This window comes from Rana temporaria, chromosome 1 (genome assembly GCF_905171775.1).
Source record: "Rana temporaria chromosome 1, aRanTem1.1, whole genome shotgun sequence".
Taxonomy (NCBI): Eukaryota; Metazoa; Chordata; class Amphibia; order Anura; family Ranidae; genus Rana; species Rana temporaria.
This window is the reverse complement of record NC_053489.1, coordinates 34,622,187-34,640,231: the sequence shown is the minus strand read 5'-3', so window position 1 is coordinate 34,640,231 and position 18,045 is coordinate 34,622,187. Positions and strand designations below refer to the sequence as shown.

The 18,045-nt window shown below is 46.8% G+C and overlaps 1 protein-coding gene across 4 annotated transcripts in view; it reads right to left on the bottom strand.

Moving 5' to 3' along the window:
• The window catches only part of SLC14A1 (solute carrier family 14 member 1 (Kidd blood group)), a 96,444-nt gene that overhangs the window by 60,829 nt on the left and 17,570 nt on the right, over window positions 1-18,045 (bottom strand). Inside the window, exon 1 of one of the 4 annotated variants that reach the window (XM_040336197.1) lies at window positions 7,323-7,409. The exons of the other annotated variants lie outside the window; for them this stretch is intronic. Within the exon in view, the coding sequence (XP_040192131.1) occupies window positions 7,323-7,379 (57 nt within the window). The 5' untranslated portion in view covers window positions 7,380-7,409. Of the gene's footprint in view, window positions 1-7,322; window positions 7,410-18,045 lie in introns of those variants that run through there. 4 annotated transcript variants of the gene reach the window in all.

Genomic DNA, 18,045 nt, shown 5'->3' with positions numbered 1-18,045 from the left:
GGGCACAGTGGAGAATGCGTCCCTTCCAGAAGGGTTTTCTTCAACAATGGGATCCAAGCTCCCGAGATCATTTGGTTCGGATAACCTGGTCAATGCGGGAAAGTCTTTTCTGGTGGCTTCTACGAGAGAATCTCCTCAACTGTCTTTCAATAGCCCCTGTCTCTTGGGTCACAATTACATCCGACGCCAGCAGCAAAGGCTGGGGTGCTCTTTGCCTAGAGGAAGTATCTCAAGGGAAGTGGGACTGGTCACCTCGGAAGGTGGTTTCCAATGTCCTGGAACTCCGTGCAGCCTTCTGTGCCCTTCAAGCCTTTTCTCATCTAACCAAGGGGTCGTCAGTCCTCCTAAGGATGGACAATACGACAGCGGTGTCATACATAAAGAGACAGGGAGGCACTCGCAGTCTTTCTCTACTGAAGGAGATAGAGCCGATCATGTCATGGGCTCAGACATATCTGACAGATCTGACAGCAGTTTTTCTCCCCGGGGATCAGAATCTACAAGCAGATTTCCTATCGAGGACGACACTCAACAACAACGAGTGGTCTCTCCACAGCGAAGTATTCAGCTGGATCCTATCACTAGGGTTTGTGCCGGAAGTAGACCTGTTTGCATCCCCATGCAACTTCAAACTGGAGAAATTCTTTACGAGAAGTCGCTGTCCCCAGGCGTTCGGGGTGGATGCCCTAACAGACCAGTGGATGTTCCACAGAGCCTATGCCTTCCCTCCAGTCCCGGTCGTTCTCCGGTTCCTATCGAGACTCAGGTGGGAGGAAGTCGAGGTAGTGGCAATAATTCCTTACTGGCCCAACAGGCCCTGGTTTCCATTGTTATGCCAGCTGAGCTTCCGGGATCCAGTTCCACTCCCGATCAGACCAGATCTCCTGTTGCAGGGAGCGACCCCTCACCCTTGCCCGGACCATCTACATCTAATGGCCTGGTTCTTGAGAGGGAAAGGTTGGAAGAACTAGGTTGTCCAAGTCAAGCATTATCTACCTTACTAAGTGCTAGGAGACCAAGTACCAACAGGATCTATCAAAGAATATGGTCTAAATTTTCGGTTTACACCTCCTCCATGAACGGTTCACCTAAGGATCCCAGAGTTCAAGATGTTTTGGGTTTTCTCCAGACAGGGCTAGATCTACCATTGTCAGTCAGTTCCCTGAGAGTTCAAGTGTCAGCGATATCTGCCTTCACAGGAATATCCTGGGCTAAACACGTCCTTGTCAGACAGTTCTTCAAAGGAGCTATGAGGCTGAGACCTCTAAGAAGACCAAGGTTCTCCAAATGGGACCTCCCATTGGTTTTGGACTTTTTCTCAGAAGAACAAAATCTGGTTCATCTATCTATTAAAGATCTTTCCCTCAAGGTTGTCTTTCTTGTTGCCATAACATCTGCCAAAAGAGTCTCTGAAATTGGTTCCCTAGGATTCAAAGAACCATTTCTCACTTTCTTTCCAGACCGTGTTGTGTTGGTCCCGATGCTGGGGTCCAAGCCCAAGGTAACATCAGTTTTTCACGAAAACCAAGAAATTGTCCTCCCCACTTTTCGTTCCTCTGAGGACTCTATTGTTCATCCTCTGGATGTTGGGAAAGTCCTGAAACAATATTTGGAAGCTACAGCACCCTTCCGCAAAACGGATCATTTGTTCGTGTCTTTTCATGGGAAGAACAAAGGGATGCGGGCTTCTTCCAGAACCATTTCAACTTGGATCGTCCAAGCAATTCACAGGGCTTATAAGGCAAAAGGGTTGGCTCCTCCTGAAGCGGTAACTGCTCACTCCACTCGGAGCATCTCGACATCATGGGCGGCTGCCCGACATGTTTCTCCGGAAGTCATCTGCAAAGCAGCTTCCTGGTCGTCTTTAAATACTTTTGTGACGCACTATTGCGTAGAACCGGCTTCTTTATCGTCGGTTAATTTTGGTTTGCATGTTTTATCTGTTGACAATGTCAATTAAACCTTTTTGTTAACCAGCAATTGCCCACCCGGGTGTGTTTGGCTAGTCATTTCCCACACGTAGGCTGCCATGGAGTCTGTCAGGAAAAAGGAAAATTTATATGAAATACTTACCGTAATTTTCCTTTCCTGATGGACTCCATGGCAGCCGGAGTTCCCTCCCCTTTGCTGGAGTAGGCTATATTACGGAACACAGTCTATTGGGAGAAGCAAAGCTTTATGGGAGTAGGGTCCTATGAGGTATGAGAGGCGGGATTAACCCACACGTAGGCTGCCATGGAGTCCATCAGGAAAGGAAAATTACGGTATTTCATATAAATTTTCCTTTATTTTTAACTTTTTGCTATAATAAATATCCCCCAAAAACATATATATATAAAAAATGTTTTCCTCAGTTTAGGCCGATACGTATTCTTCTACCTATTTTTGGTAAAAAAAATAAATAAATAAATAAAAAAAATCGCAATAAGTGTATATTGATTGGATATCGTCTACAAAATAGGGGATAGAATTATGGCATTTTTATTAATAATTTTTTTTTTTTTTACCAGTAGTGGGGGCGATCTGCGATTTTTATCGTGACTGTGACATTATGGCAGACACATCGGACACTTTTGACACCATTTTGGGACCATTGTCATTTATACAGCGAACAGTGCTATACAAATGCACTGATTACTGTGTAAATGGCACTGGCAAGGAAGGGGTTAACCACTAGGAGGGGCGAGCAAGGGGTTAAGTGGGTCCTAGGGAGTGATTCTGTGAGGGTAAAAAAAATCACAAAAAAGCGTTTATCGAGTGGTTTGCGCAAAATTTATAGCGTTTACAAAATAGGGGATAGTTTTATTGCATTTTTATTCATTTTTTTTTTTTACTACTAATGGCGGCGATCGGCGATTTTTTTTTTTTTTTTGTGACTGCGCCATTATGGCGGACACTTCGGTCAATTTTGACACATTTTTGGGACCATTGGCCCGGATCCAAAGAGAATTGTTTTTTTTTTTGCGGAGGCGCAGGGCAACGATTTTGCCCTGCGCCCCCGCAAATTTGCTCCGCTGCCCTTGATTCACGGAGCAGTAGCTCCGTAAATTGCGAGGGCGCGCCGGCAAAATTGCCCGGTGCTAGAGCACGCAATTTAAATGATCCAGTAGGGGGTGGGAATCATTTAAATTAGGCGCGCTCCCGCGCCGAGCGTAGAGCGCATGCTCCGTCGGGAAACTTTCCCGACTGCATTGCGGCAAATGACGTCGCAAGGACGTCATTTGCTTCAGAGTAAACGTGTATGGCGTCCAGCGCCATTTATGAATCACTTACGCAAACGACGTAACATTCAAATATCGCGACGCGGGAACGACGGGTATCCTTTAGCATTGGCTGCCCCTACTATTAGAAGGGGCAGCCTTGCGCTAAACACGCCGTACGGAAACGACGTAACTTGCGTACGCAGGGCTCGCGCAACATTGTGAATCGGTGTTAGTATGCAATTTGCATACTATACACTGAGCACAATGGGAGTGCCCCCTAGCGGGCATCGCAAGAATGCAGCCTAAAATATGCGTGGCATAAGAGCCTTATGCCACGCAGATTTTAGGTTGCAGTCGGTGTTACGATGTTCCTGAATCAGGAGCATTCGTAACGCTGGAGCAAGTAAGCAATTGCGCTGTGTAACCTATGGTTACACAGGCGCAATTGCAACTTGAATCTGGGCCATTGTCATTTTCACAGCAAAAAATGCATTTAAAATGCATTGTTTACTGTGAAAATGACAGTTGCAGTTTGGGAGTTAACCACAGGGGGCGCTGAAGGGGTTGTGTGTTCCCTGAAGTGTGTTTTTATAACTGTAGGGGGGTGTGGCTGTAGGCCTGACGTCATTGTGTGTTCCCTAATATAGGGACGCACAATCAATCGATGACAGCGCCACAGTGAAGAACGGGGAAGCCGTGTTTACACGCGGCTCTCCCCGTTCTTCAGCTCCGGGGACCGATCACTGGACTGTAGCGGCGATCGGGTCCGCGAGTCCCACGGCCGAGGTCACGGAGCTTTGGACCTGGTTGCGGGCGCGCGCCCGTGACCCACCGCTGGGCTTTATACAATCACGTACAGGTACGTGATTGTGCCCAGCGGTGCCATTCTGCCGACGTATATCGTCGTTAGGCGGTCCTTAAAGCGGTCCTCCACCCTAAAGTGAACTCCCGCTGATCGGAACCCTCCCCCCCTCCGGTGTCACATTTGACACCTTTCAGGGGGGAGGGGGGTGCAGATACCTGTCTAAAGACAGGTATTTGCACCCACTTCCGGCCACACGATACGGGCGAAAGACGGGCATTCCGTCACATCCCGTCTGTCGCCCGTTGTGTGCTGGGAACACTCGGCTCCCAGCACACAGCGTGTGAGCCAATCGGCGGGCGCAGCGCGACTCGCGCATGCGCCGTAGGGAACCGGGCAGTGAAGCCGCAGCGCTTCACTTCCTGGTTCCCTCAGCGTGGATGGCGGGGGGAGCAGCAGAGTGACGAACGATCGCTCGTGCTCTGCTGCGATCGGCGCTGGACTCCAGGACAGGTAAGTGTCCTAATATTAAAAGTCAGCAGCTGCAGTATTTGTAGCTGCTGACTTTTAATATTTTGTTCCCATGGCACATCCGCTTTAAGTGGTTAAGAAATAATGGCACAGCAAACGCATTGCGCATTTTTTGCACGTTTGTAGAAACACTCAATTCTGCCCACATTTATGCTATGCCCAGGTGTGAAAGGGGCCTTAAACAATCTTTTTTAGAGTACGGCTGTTGTTGAACCCAGTGGCCCCCTAATCTACAGGCGGGGTGTCGGACGCATGGATTTCAATGTTTTTTTTTTTTAAAGCACATGATTAGAGTCTGATGCCGCGTACACACAATCATTTTTCGGCATTAAAAAAACGTCATTTAAGGCTCCATTCACACCTTGGCGACAAAACGCCCGACGCCGGATGCTCGTGTCGCTGGAGGGGAGAATACCCATTGCTGTCTATGGAGATGGTTCACATCTCATAGACGCCGTACACCTGCCGCCTGAAAACAAGTCCCGGACCCTTTTTTTCAGGCGGCATTGGCGTTCGGCCATAGAAAGCAATGGGAAAGATTTGTTAAAAAAAAAAAAAGTTATACGAATCGCGGCAAAATACGCCACGTACGCGGCGTTACTTGTCGCGGAGGTGTGAATGCAGACTTAAATGATCGTGTGTGGGCTGCACATAATTTTTCAGGTTCTGAAAAACGAAAAAAAAAAAAAATTCGAACATGCTGCATTTTTAAATGTCTTTTTAAACTATGTTGTTTTTCGGGTTGTAAAAAATGGTCGTGTGTGGGCTAAAACGACGTAAAAAACCTGCGCATGCAAGTTATGAGACGGGAGCGCTCGTTCTGGTAAAACTACCGTTCATAATGGAGTAAGCACATTCATCACGCTGTAACAGACAGAAAAGCGCGAATCGTCTTTTACTAACACGGAATCAGCTAAAGCAACGCAAAGGCGAATGGAACTTCCCCTTTATAGTGCCGTCGTACGTGTTGTACGTCACCGCGCTTTGCTAGATCATTTTTTAAAAACGATGGGGCTAGATTCAGATAGGTTAGTGGATCTTTAGATCCGTGTAACCTATCTGATTTACGTCACGCCACCGCTATTTTTTGAGGCAAGTGCTTTATTCAGAAAACACCTGCCTCTAAAGTTGCGGCAGCGTATCGTAATTCCCCCGGCGGAATTCAAATTCCACGGCTAGGGGGCATGTAGTATTTAAATCAGGCGCGTCCCCGCGCCGATCGAACAGCGCATGCGCCATCCGGAAATTTACCCAGCGTGCATTGCTCCAAATGACGTCGCAAGGACGTCATTGGCTTCGACATTAACGTAAATTACGTGCAGCCGTTTTCGCGAACGACTTATGCAAACGACATAAATTCAAAACTCGGCGCGGGAACGACGGCCATACTTAACATAGGATACGCCGCACTTACCCCTGCTATAGCAGGGGTAACTTTCCGCCAGAAAAAGCCGAACGCAAACGACGTTAAAAAAAAGCGCCGGGCGGTCGTTCGTTTCTGAATCGGCGTAAATGCTCATTTGCATATCCGACGCGTAAAAGATATGGAAGCGCCACCTAGCGGCCGGCCTGGAATTGCAGCCTAAGATCCAACTGTGTAAGTCACTTACACCTGTCGGATCTAATGGAGATCTATATGTAACCTGATTCTATGAATCAGGCGCATAGATACGATGGCCAGACTCAGAGATACGACGGCGTATCAGGAGATACGCCGTCGTATCTTCTTTATGTATCCGGCCCGATGGTGTGTAGGCAACGTCGTTTTAATGATGAAGTTGGGAAAACGTTGTTATTTGGACATGCTGAAAAATGATCGTGTGAACGCGGCATGAGGCTCTAATTTGCTTCAAAATAAGGGTAGGCTCGGTGTGCAGAATACTGCGACCGAGCCCACCCAGTTGAACGGCAAATTAATATTCACTGTTGTCTTCTCCTCCCAGCCAATCAGGAAGCAGTTTCTGGGGCCCTGGTTGTCCAGGGAATCTTACCAACTCCTGGCCAATCGGGTCTCAGTCAGGACCCACTTCCTGGTGGGCCTTGAGGAGAAGCAATGGCCCCGGTTTTATTTATAGGGCTTCTTTAGACTCTATTTTAGCCATAGCTATGTATAAAGAACTCCAGTGAATACAGTCAGTCTAGAAGAATCTATATATATATAAAACTCAACGTGTGTGTGTATGTATGTATGTATGTTCCAGCATCACGTCCAAACGGCTAAAGATATTAACATGAAACTTGGCACACATGTTACTTATATGTCAGCAACAAACATAGGATAGGTGGTTTAACCCTTACCCACCCCCATTTGCCATGGTCGGGGTGTTTCTTTAAAGTCCCATTCAACTCTATGGGAAATACATGTTACTTCATAACTTCCAAACGGCTGTAGATATTTCGATAACACTTGGTCACATGTTACTTATATGTCCACTTAAACTATAGGATAGTTAATTTATCCCTCAACTACCCCCATTTGTGAGGGTCGGGGTTTTTGTTTAAAGTCCCATGCAAATCAATGGGAAATGTATGTTCCCACATAACTTCTGTACGCCTGGAGATATTTCAATAATACCTGGTACACATATTACTTATATGCCAAATAAAAATATATGACAGTTAAATTAACCCTTACCTACACCCTTATATAAAAGATGGGTATATTTATATTACTATGATTTTCCTCCCCAAAAGGTTAAGATAGGAAGACCGGGCAACGCCGGGTATTCAGCTATTATATTATATATGTCAGTGACACAGAAAATAGAATCATTTTTAAAACTCACGTTCTTGTGTATTGCCTGGAAGTTGTTCTCGGTCTCCACCAGATATGTTATCGTCATTTTCTGAAGCTATGTGAGGGCCGTCCATGACATGTCTTATCTCTGTCCCTGCCAGAACTATACGTCTGAGTGTGGTGGGGGAGATATACAATTCTGTGTATAATAGTAAACTTCTCATCAATTTTAAAGGGAAACTATATTATATTATATTACTGTCTTGTCTCTGTCAATGCTAGAACTATACTTGGAGGTAGAGATATACAATTCTGTCTAAAATAGTGTGTGTGTATATATATATATATATATATATATATATATATATATATATATATATATATATATATATATATATATATATATATATATATATATATATATATAATGTGTGTGTGTGTTTCGGTAGCTAAGCAGTGGTGGCCCATCCATTAACCACTTAAGACCCGGACCTTTAGGCAGGTAAAGGACCCGGCCAGTTTTTGCGATTCGGCACTGCGTCGCTTTAACTGACAATTGCGCGGTCGTGCGACGTGGCTCCCAAACAAAATTGGCGTCCTTTTTTCCCACAAATAGAGCTTTCTTTTGGTGGTATTTGATCACCTCTGCGGTTTTTATTTTTCCTTCAGTTTAGGCCGATACGTATTCTTCTACCTATTTTTGGTAAAAAAAATCACAATAAGCGTTTATCGATTGGTTTGCGCAAAATTTATAGCGTTTACAAAATAGGGGATAGTTTTATTGCATTTTTATTATTTATTTATTTTTTACTACTAATGGCGGCGATCAGATTTAGGGCGATACGGTTTAGGAGATATTCCCCTTGCAATGCGCCGCTGATTGCAGGGGGGATCCTCGGCTGAAGGGCCGGCAGCTGCATTCCGGAATGAAATCTCCCGCACGCATGCCAATCACCAATCACAGCGCTGGAGCGGCGATACCCGGAAGACACGCTCGGCGTGGACCAGGTAAGTTACCTACACCTCGTTCCGAGGTAAGTATTTCATAATGAGCTAATATGCGGTGCATACTAGCTCATTATGGCTTTTGCTTTGCAGGTGTAAAGAAAAACAAAATCATCGCGTACGCCGTGAACATAACGTACGCCCAGCCAGACACACGTCCAATGCACAATACGCCGGCTTGTGTTCCCTGGTGCAGACCTGTGCATGTCTGTTGCTGGGTTGCACCTCATTTATGGGGAATAACTTTACGCCGGACGTACAACTTACGCGCATCTCGCGTAGCATGCGCCCGGCACACGCACGTGAATCGGCGCATTTCCCTCATTTGCATGTTTGAATGGCTAATCAATGGGAGCAGCCCAATGCGTCCAGCACATATGTGCGCCCACCCTATGCCGGCGTGTGCAAGCTACGTCGGAGCGGTGTCGCCTGTCATTAGGCGCATGTTGGTTCGTGGGTCTGCCGCACACATACGCCGGCGCACATTTGCACTTACGTCGGCGTAACGTGCTATACGTCGGCGTAAGTGCTTTGTGAATCTGGGCCTAAGTATTTCCGAGTATTTCCAAACGGATCAGCTCAGCTCTGCTTGGCTCCGGTGCCCCCCACACCTCAGGCCAAATGCGGTACTGCAGGCCCCATTAGCTTGAATTCTGCTAGTTTCGTGAGACAACACTTGCAAACCGAGTCAGAATTAAAAAAAAGTTGCTCATCTTTTAAAATGCTCGTTAACCGCGTTACTCGTAAACCGAGGTTCCATATAATAGTAAACTTCTCATCAGTTTCAAGGGAAACTATAAAATATTACCATTAGTATTCTGATCTAAGGGCTTGTTCTCACCAGCTGGGGTTCATAATGCTCAGTGTGCAATGTGAAGGGCAGTGAGATGGGTTGGTTGCTTTTATAAGTAAATAATATGCTTAAAATATGTTAAATGCACATCCAGAAAATCCAGAAAGTATTCACAGTGCTTCAAAAATTATTCCAAAATGTATTTATTTCAATATTTTCCTCCAAATTCTACAAACAATCCCCCATAATGACAACATGAGAGAAGTTTGTTTGAAATCTTTGCAAATTTATTAAAAATAAAAAAATAAGTACCGTATTTATCAGCGTATACCGCACACTTTTTTCCCCTTAAAATAAGGGGAAAATCTTGGGTGCGCAATATACGCCGCTCCGACATATACCGAGTGCAGTACACTCGGCTACATTCGGCCAGGCTCGGCTTCGCTCGTGCTCACGCATAAACGTCACAGAGGGTGAGCACGAGCGAAGCACAGCCAGACTTCTGTGTTTACAAGTGATTGTGGTGAGCGGGCACCAAAGGGTCTGAGCCAGAGGTGGTGGAACTGAGTTCCCCCAAGTTCCCCCTGAAAAAAAGCCCTGCGCATAGATATCCCTAAGATCCGACAGGTGTAAGTGACTTACACCGTCGGATCGCTGCAATTCCAGGCCGGCCGCTAGGTGGCGCTTCCGTATTATTACGCGAGGAATATGCAAATGAGGAGTTACGCCGATTCAGAAACGAACGACCGCCCAGCGCTTTTTTTTTTACGTCGTTTGCGTTCGGCTTTTTCCGGCGTATAGCTGCTATATGAGGCGTAGCTAATGTTAAGTATGGCCGTCGTTCCCGCGCCGAGTTTTGAAATTTTACGTCGTTTGCGTAAGTCGTTCGCGAATACGGATGGACGTAATTTACGTTCCCGTCGATACCAATGACGTCCTTGCGAGGTCATTTAGAGCAATGCACTCTGGGATTGTTTGGGGACGGCGCATGCGCAGTTCGGTCGGCGCGGGGGCGCGCTTCATTTAAATGATACACGCCCCCTACCCGCCGAATTTGAATTCCGCCGGGGGATTTAAGATTCCCCTGCCGCAACTTTACAGGCAAGTGCTTTGTGAATAAAGCACTTGCCTGAAAAACTTGCGGCGGCGTAACGTAAATCAGATAGGTTACGCGGATCTAAAGATCCGCTCACCTATCTGAATCTAGCCCCATGTGTGTGTAAAGGCAGGCGTCCCAATACTTTTGGCAATATAGTGTATATAATGGCAAGATTTTCCTCTCCAGGCCACCGTGATCTAACCATACCCACTTTTTGCCGTGGTGCACTACACGCACCCCAGCCACTGTCTCATTCATGTGCCCCTCCTTCTCAAGTTCCAGAGTTGGGAGGTATTGTTATTGCATATTAATATTTAAAATTTACCACTTGTAGCCCGCAGGGTCATGTCCAAGTCCATTGCTTCTAAATGATTGTACTGTGTATGGGGTTTACAACCCATAATTTGGTCTGTTTTATTGTCTATGCCGTACACACGCACAGCCAAATGATCAGATCAAGGACGCCCCCCCCCTCCCCTCCCCCGCCTACAGAGGGCTGGAGCCATAGGGATCATCAGACACTGGTGTAAACTGAATACATATAAAAATGAACCATACAGTATTTTTGTTTCACAAGGCTTAGAACTGGAAATATCCTGAAATTTTCATCACTTCTACACTTAGCAAACATTAGTACTGTCTGGCAAGTGAAGGTTTGCATGGTTTAAGGTGCATAGTGGTGGGTGTAGCAGGGCATATGCTAGTGTGCTTTAGATTAACCCCTTGCCGACCGCCGCACAAACATTTATGTCGGCAGAATGGCACGGCTGCGCAAAGCGACGTACCTGTACGTGCACACGCCCCTGCTGCGAGCTCCGTGACGTGACCGTGACCAGCGGACTCGATGTCCGCCCGTGTCCCCCCCGATCGTGTCACGGAGCTGCAGAACTGGGAGATGCCTTTGTAAACAAGGGCCTGGATTCAAGAAGCAATTGCGCCTGTGTAACCATAGGTTACACAGCGCAATTGCTTACTTGCCCCGGCGTAACGAATGCTCCTGATTCAGGAACCTCGTTACGCCGACTGCAGCCTAAGATATGCGCGGCATAAGGCTCTTATGCCCGCATATCTTAGGCTGCATTCTTGCGATGGCTGCTAGGTGGCGTTCCCGTTGTGCTCAGCGTATAGTATGCAAATTGCATACTAACGCCGATTCACAACGTTGCGCGAGCCCTGCGTATGCAATTTACGTAGTTTTCGTACGGCGGTTTTCGCGCAAGGCTGCCCCTGCTATTAACAGGCGCAGCCAATGTTACGTATACCCGTCGTTCCCGCGTCGCGAAATTTGAATTTTACGTACTTCGCGTAAGTGAGTCGTGAATGACGCTGGACGCCATTCACGTTCACTTTGAAGCAAATGACGTCCTTGCAACGTCATTTGCCGCAATGCACGTCGGGAAAGTTTCCCGACGGAGCATGCGCTCTACGATCGGCGCGGGAACGCGCCTAATTTAAATGATTCCCGCCCCCTACGGGATCATTTAAATTGCGCGCGCTTACGCCGCGCATTTTGCCCGAGCGCCCACGCAATTTACGGAGCTTCTGCTCCGTGAATCGAGGGCAGCGCAAAGAATTTGCGGGGGCGCAGGGCAAAAACGTTGCCCTGTTCTGCCTTGTGACAGGACACTGATCTACTGCTCCCTCTCATCCGGAGCAGTGATCAACGTCATTTCACTGGTAGACCAGCCCCCTCACAGTTAGAAACACTCCCTAGGACCCACTTAACCCCTTGCTCGCCCCCCCTAGTGGTTAACCCCTTCCTTGCCAGTGCCATTTACACAGTAATCAGTGCATTTGTATAGCACTGATCGCTGTATAAATGACAATGGTCCCAAAATGGTGTCAAAAGTGTCCGATGTGTCCACCATAATGTCACAGTCATGATAAAAATCGCAGATAGCCGCCATTACTGGTAAAAAAATAATTATTAATAAAAATGCCATAATTCTATCCCCTATTTTGCAGACGATAACCAATCAATATACACTTATTGCGATTTTTTTTTTTTCTATTTTTATTTTTTACCAAAAATATGTAGAATACGTATCGCCCTAAACTGAGGATTTTTTTTTTTTTTTTAAGATTTTTGGGGGATATTTATTATAGCAAAAAGTAAAAAATATTGCTTTTTTTTTCAAAATTGTCGCTCTTCTTTTGTTTATAGCGTGGCTCCCAAACAAAATTGGCGTCCTTCTTTTTTCCCCACAAATAGAGCTTTCTTTTGGTGGTATTTGATCACCTCTGGGATTTTTATTTTTTGCCCTATAAACAAAAATAGAGCAACAATTAAAAAAAAATATATATATATATTTTAACTTTTCGCTATAATAAATATCCCCCAAAAAAATATACTGTATAAAAAACATTTTTTTTCCTCAGTTTAGGCCGATACGTATTCTTTTACATATTTTTGGTAAAAAAAAATCACAATAAGCGTTTATTGATTGGTTTGCGCAAAAGTTATAGCGTCTACAAAATAGGGGATAGTTTTATGGCATTTTTATTAATAATTTTTTTTTTTCTAGTAATGGTGGCGATCAGCATTTTTTTTCGTGACTGCGACATTATGGCGGACATATCGGACACATTTTTGGGACGATTGTCATTTTCACAGCGAAAAGTGCTATAAAAATGCACTGATAATTGTTAAAATTACAATGGCAGTGAAGGGGTTAACCACTAGGGGGCGCTGTAGGGGATAAGTGTGACCTCACGTGTGTTTCTGTAGGTGTGACGTCACTTATCGTCGTTCCCTATGACAGGGAACAGATTTGATCACTGATGCTGCCACAGAGAAGAACGGGGAATGTTTGTTTACACTTACCTCTCCCCGTTCTTCAGCTCCTGTGACCGATCGCGGGACACCACCAGCGGACGGGCTTCTTAACCCCTTCCCGACCGCCGCAAGTATATGTACGTCCACAGAATGGCACGTACAGGCAAATGGGCGTACAGGTACGCCCTTGCCTTCTAGCGGGTGGGGGGTCCGATCGGGACCCCCCCCCGCTACATGCGGCGGTCGGGTTCCCTCGGGGAGCGATCCGGGACGACGGCGCGGCTATTCGTTTATAGCCGCTCCGTCGCGATCGCTCCCCGGAGCTGAAGAACGGGGAGAGCCGTATGTAAACACGGCTTCCCCGTGCTTCACTATGGCGCTGCATCGATCGAGTGATCCCTTATATAAGGGAGACTCGATCGATGACGTCATTCCTACAGCCACACCCCCCTACAGTTGTAAACACACACTAGGTGAACCCTAACTCCTACAGCGCCCCCTGTGTTTAACTCCCAAACTGCAACTGTCATTTTCACAATAAAGAATGCAATTTAAATGCATTTTTTGCTGTGAAAATGACAATGGTCCCAAAAATGTGTCAAAATTGTCCGAAGTGTCCGCCATAATGTCGCAGTCACGAAAAAAATCGCTGATCGCCGCCATTAGTAGTAAAAAAATTTTTTTTATAAAAATGCAATAAAACTATCCCCTATTTTGTAAACGCTATAAATTTTGCGCAAACCAATCGATAAATGCTTATTGCGATTTTTTTTTTACCAAAAATAGGTAGAAGAATACGTATCGGCCTAAACTGAGGAAATTTTTTTTTTATATATGTTTTTGGGGGATATTTATTATAGCAAAAAGTAAAAAATATTGATTTTTTTTCAAAATTGCCGCTCTATTTTTGTTTATAGTGCAAAAAAGAAAAACCGCAGAGGTGATCAAATACCACCAAAAGAAAGCTCTATTTGTGGGGAAAAAAGGACGCCAATTTTGTTTGGGAGCCACGTCGCACGACCGCGCAATTGTCTGTTAAAGCGACGCAGTGCTGAATCGCAAAACCTGGCCTGGGCATTTAGCTGCCTAAAGGTCCGGGGCTTAAGTGGTTAAAGGGGACGTACATGTACGCCCTTGTGCCCAGCCATGCCATTCTGTCGACCTATATCGTCTTGCGGCGGTCCTTAAGTGGTTAATGTAGGTTAATTTATTAAATGTTTGCAAACAGTAGAAAAACGTTCAAGAAAAAAAAACTTCAAAACCTGGAAGCCTCCGGGATCTTCTTCCTCTGTGGGCTGCTCTGCATTCTGAATGTGTCAGCAAAGTCAGTTTGCTCCAGGACAGGATTAAAGTCAGAATGAACTTGGCAAATGATGGACATTTTCCCTGACAGCTACTGTACTGAAATTAGCATCTCTGCAGACTGTATAAAGACGAATATCTTAACCACTTCCATACCGGGCACTTATACACCTTCCCGCCCAGACCAATTTTTAGCTTTCAGCGCTACTGCACTTTGAATGACAATTGCGCGGTCGTGCTACACTGTACCCAAACTAAATTTTTATCATTTTGTTCCCACAAATAGAGCTTTCTTTTGGTGGTATTAGATCACCTCTGGGATATTTATTTTCTGCAAAAAAATAAATAAATAACCGGAAATTTAGAAAAAATACTTTTTTTTTGTTTGTGTTATAAAACATTGTAAATAAGTATGTTTTCTCCTTCACTGATGGGCACTGATGGTACTGCACTGACGGGCACTGATAAGGCGGCACTGATGGGCACCAATGAGGTGGCACTGATGTGGTGGCATTCATGGGCACTAATATGCGGCACTGATGGGCGCCACGGATGGGCACTGATAGGCGGCACGAATAGGCGGCATGGATGGGCTTGGATAGGCGGCACGGATGGGCGTGGATAGGTAGCACAGATGAGCACAGATAGGCGGCACGGATAGGCGGCACGGATGGGCACGGATCGGTGGCATGGATGGGCACGGATAGGTGGCATGGATGGGCACGGATAGGCAGCATGGATGGGCACGGATAGGCGGCATGGATGGACACTGATAGGTGGCACGGATGGGCATAGATGGGCACTATCGTATGTGTTGTATTAATGGATGCCAATCAGTGCCAAACAATGCCTGCCAATCAGTGATGCCCATTGTGGGCACTGATTGGCATCCATTGCGGCACTGATTGGCATCCATTTTTTGTGTACTTCTCATCCCTGGTGGTCTAGGGTGGCATACCTTTTTTTTTTTTTTGCATCCCTGGTGGCCTAGTGGCATCCCTGGTGGTCCAGTGGGCGTCCCTGGTGGTCCAGTGGGCATCCTGGGGGGGGGGGGGGCTGTGCTGATTATCGATCAGCACAAACCCCCCCTGTCACAGGAGCAGCCGATCGGCTCTCCTTTACTCGCGTCTGACAGACGTGAGTGAGGAAAAGCCGATTACCGGCTTTTCCTGTTTACATCGTGATCAGCCGTGATTGGACACGGCTGATCACGTGGTAAAGAGTCCCTGTGAGAGACTCTTTACCTTGATCGGTGTTGCGGGGTGTCAGACTGACACCCTGCAACAACGATCGCCCCCCCCCCCCGGGGGCGCGCAGCGGCTCAAAATCCTGAGGACGTCATATGACGTCCACTCAGGATTCTACAACCACTTTGCCGACGTCATTCTGTCATTGGCGGGCGACAAGTGGTTAAGCAGATTGCCCATCAAATAAACGACAATGTAAAAAAAAAAAATGAACCAAATATATTTTTACTATGTTAAGGGCATGCATACCAGACATAGGTGTGCACAGCCTATTTCATCAGGGTGTGCATCCCAAATCCCAAACACACATCCGTGTGTGTCTGTATATAACACAGTTTACTATGCTTCAGTTATGTGTGAACACGGTGAGTGATCAGTACCGATCACTTACTGTGTTCATTTACAAACGAAGGGGGTCAGTAAATGACATAGGGGCCCAGGCAGCAGAAGGGCTCAGGTAGCAGTTTAGGGTGTGCCCAGGCACACCCAGCACACCCTGTGCGCACACCTATGATACCAGGTAATATGTACGTTAGGGTGACCACGTGTCCCGGATTGCCCGGGACAGTCCCGCATTTTGCAGGTCTGTCCCGGGCACCTTCATTCCAGGACAATACAGTGTCCCGGAATGAAAATGACACAACTATCCCCCCCCCCCCCCCCCCCGGGCCAATCTGATTCCCCCAAAAAAGGCCGCCACATCACCGCTTTACCACCGCCGTCGTAGGCGGCTGATCACGTGGTAAAGAGCCTCCGCCGGAGATCGCCGCGCTGCGTGCCCCCACGTAATCCTGCAGGATGTCAATAGATGTCCAGTCAGGATTTCACAACCACTTCCTGGACGTCAATTGACTATTGACCGGGCGGGAAGTGGATATATATATATATATATATATATATATATATATATATATATTTTTTTTTTACAAATAAACATTTTATACAGGGTGCAGCCATGGCACCGGGAAGTACAAGTGCTTTCATTGGTAGCCTAATGAAGAGAATGCTACTTTCCTGGCTGTGTCTTTTGAACCATGGATCCACAACAAGCATGCTTGTACTCGTCACGAACTCGGACAGCATTGAAGCCAAAAGCATCCAAATGACAGCCAGGGAACTGGGAACTGGAAGGGCCAGATTCTCGTAGAAACGGCGTTGGCGTAGTGTAAGCCATTTACACCACGCCACCGCAACTTACTGGAGCAAGTGCCGTATTCTCCAAGCACTTGCTCCGTAATTTGCGGCGGCGTAGTGTAAATGGCCCGGCGTATGGCCGCGTATTTCAAAGGGGGCGGCTTGTATTCAAATTAAGCGCGCCCCCCGTGCCGATTGAACTGAGCATGCGCCGGGCTGAAAAATAGCCCAGTGCGCATGCTCCAGCTCACGACGGAAAACGTCAATGACACCGACATGAGCGTCATTGACGTAAAGTCGTATTCAAGAACGACTTAGTAGAACGACGTAACCGACGGAAAAAGACGACGCGGACCCGACGCCATACTTAACCACTTCCCGCCCGGCCTATGGCCGATTTACGTCCGGGAAGTGGTTCTGAAATCCTGACGGCGATCGGTGATGCGGGGTGTCAGTCTGACACCCTGCATCTCCGATCTCAGTAAAGAGACTCCGGCGGAGACTCTTTACCATGTGATCAGCCGTGTCTAATCACGGCTGATCACGATGTAAACAGGAAGAGCCGTTGATGGCTCTTCCTCAGTCGCGTCTGACAGACGCGAGTAGAGGAGAGCCGATCGGCGGCTCTCCTGACAGGGGGGGTTCACGCTGATTGTTTATCAGCGCAGCCCGCCCTCGGATCGCCACACTGGACCACCAGGGAAGCCCACCCTGGACCACCAAAAAAAGCATTGGAAAAAAAAAAAAAAGCTTTTTTTTTAAAAAAAAGCTTTAAAAAAAAGATGCCAATCAGTGCCCACAAATGGGCACTGACTGGCAACATGGGTAGATCAGTGCCGCCCCACAATGTCCATCAGTGCCACCCCACAGTGTCCATCAGTGCCACCCCACAGTGTCCATCAGTGCCACCCCACAGTGCCCATCCATGCCCAGTGCCCACCTATCAGTGCCCATCTGTGCCACCCATAAGTATCCATCAGTGCCACCCATCAGTGCCGCCTATGTGTGCCCATCAGTGCCGCCTATGTGTGCCCATCAGTGCCACCTATGTGTGCCCATCAGTGCCGCATACCAGCGCCGCCAATCAGTGCCACCTCATCTGTGCCTGTCAGTACTACCTCATCGATGTCCATCAATGCCATCTCATCGGTGCCCATCAGTGCCACCATATCAGTGCCCGTAATTGAAAGAGAAAACTTACTTATTTACAAAAAAATTAACAGAAAAAAATTAAAACGTAATTTTTTTTCAAAATTTTCAGTCTTTTTCTAGTTGTTGCGCAAAAAAAAAAAAAATCGCAGAGGTGATCAAATACCACCAAAAGAAAGCTCTATTTGTGGGGAAAAAAGGACGCCAATTTTGTTTGGGAGCCACGTCGCACGACCGTGCAATTGCCATTCAAAGTGCGACAGTGCT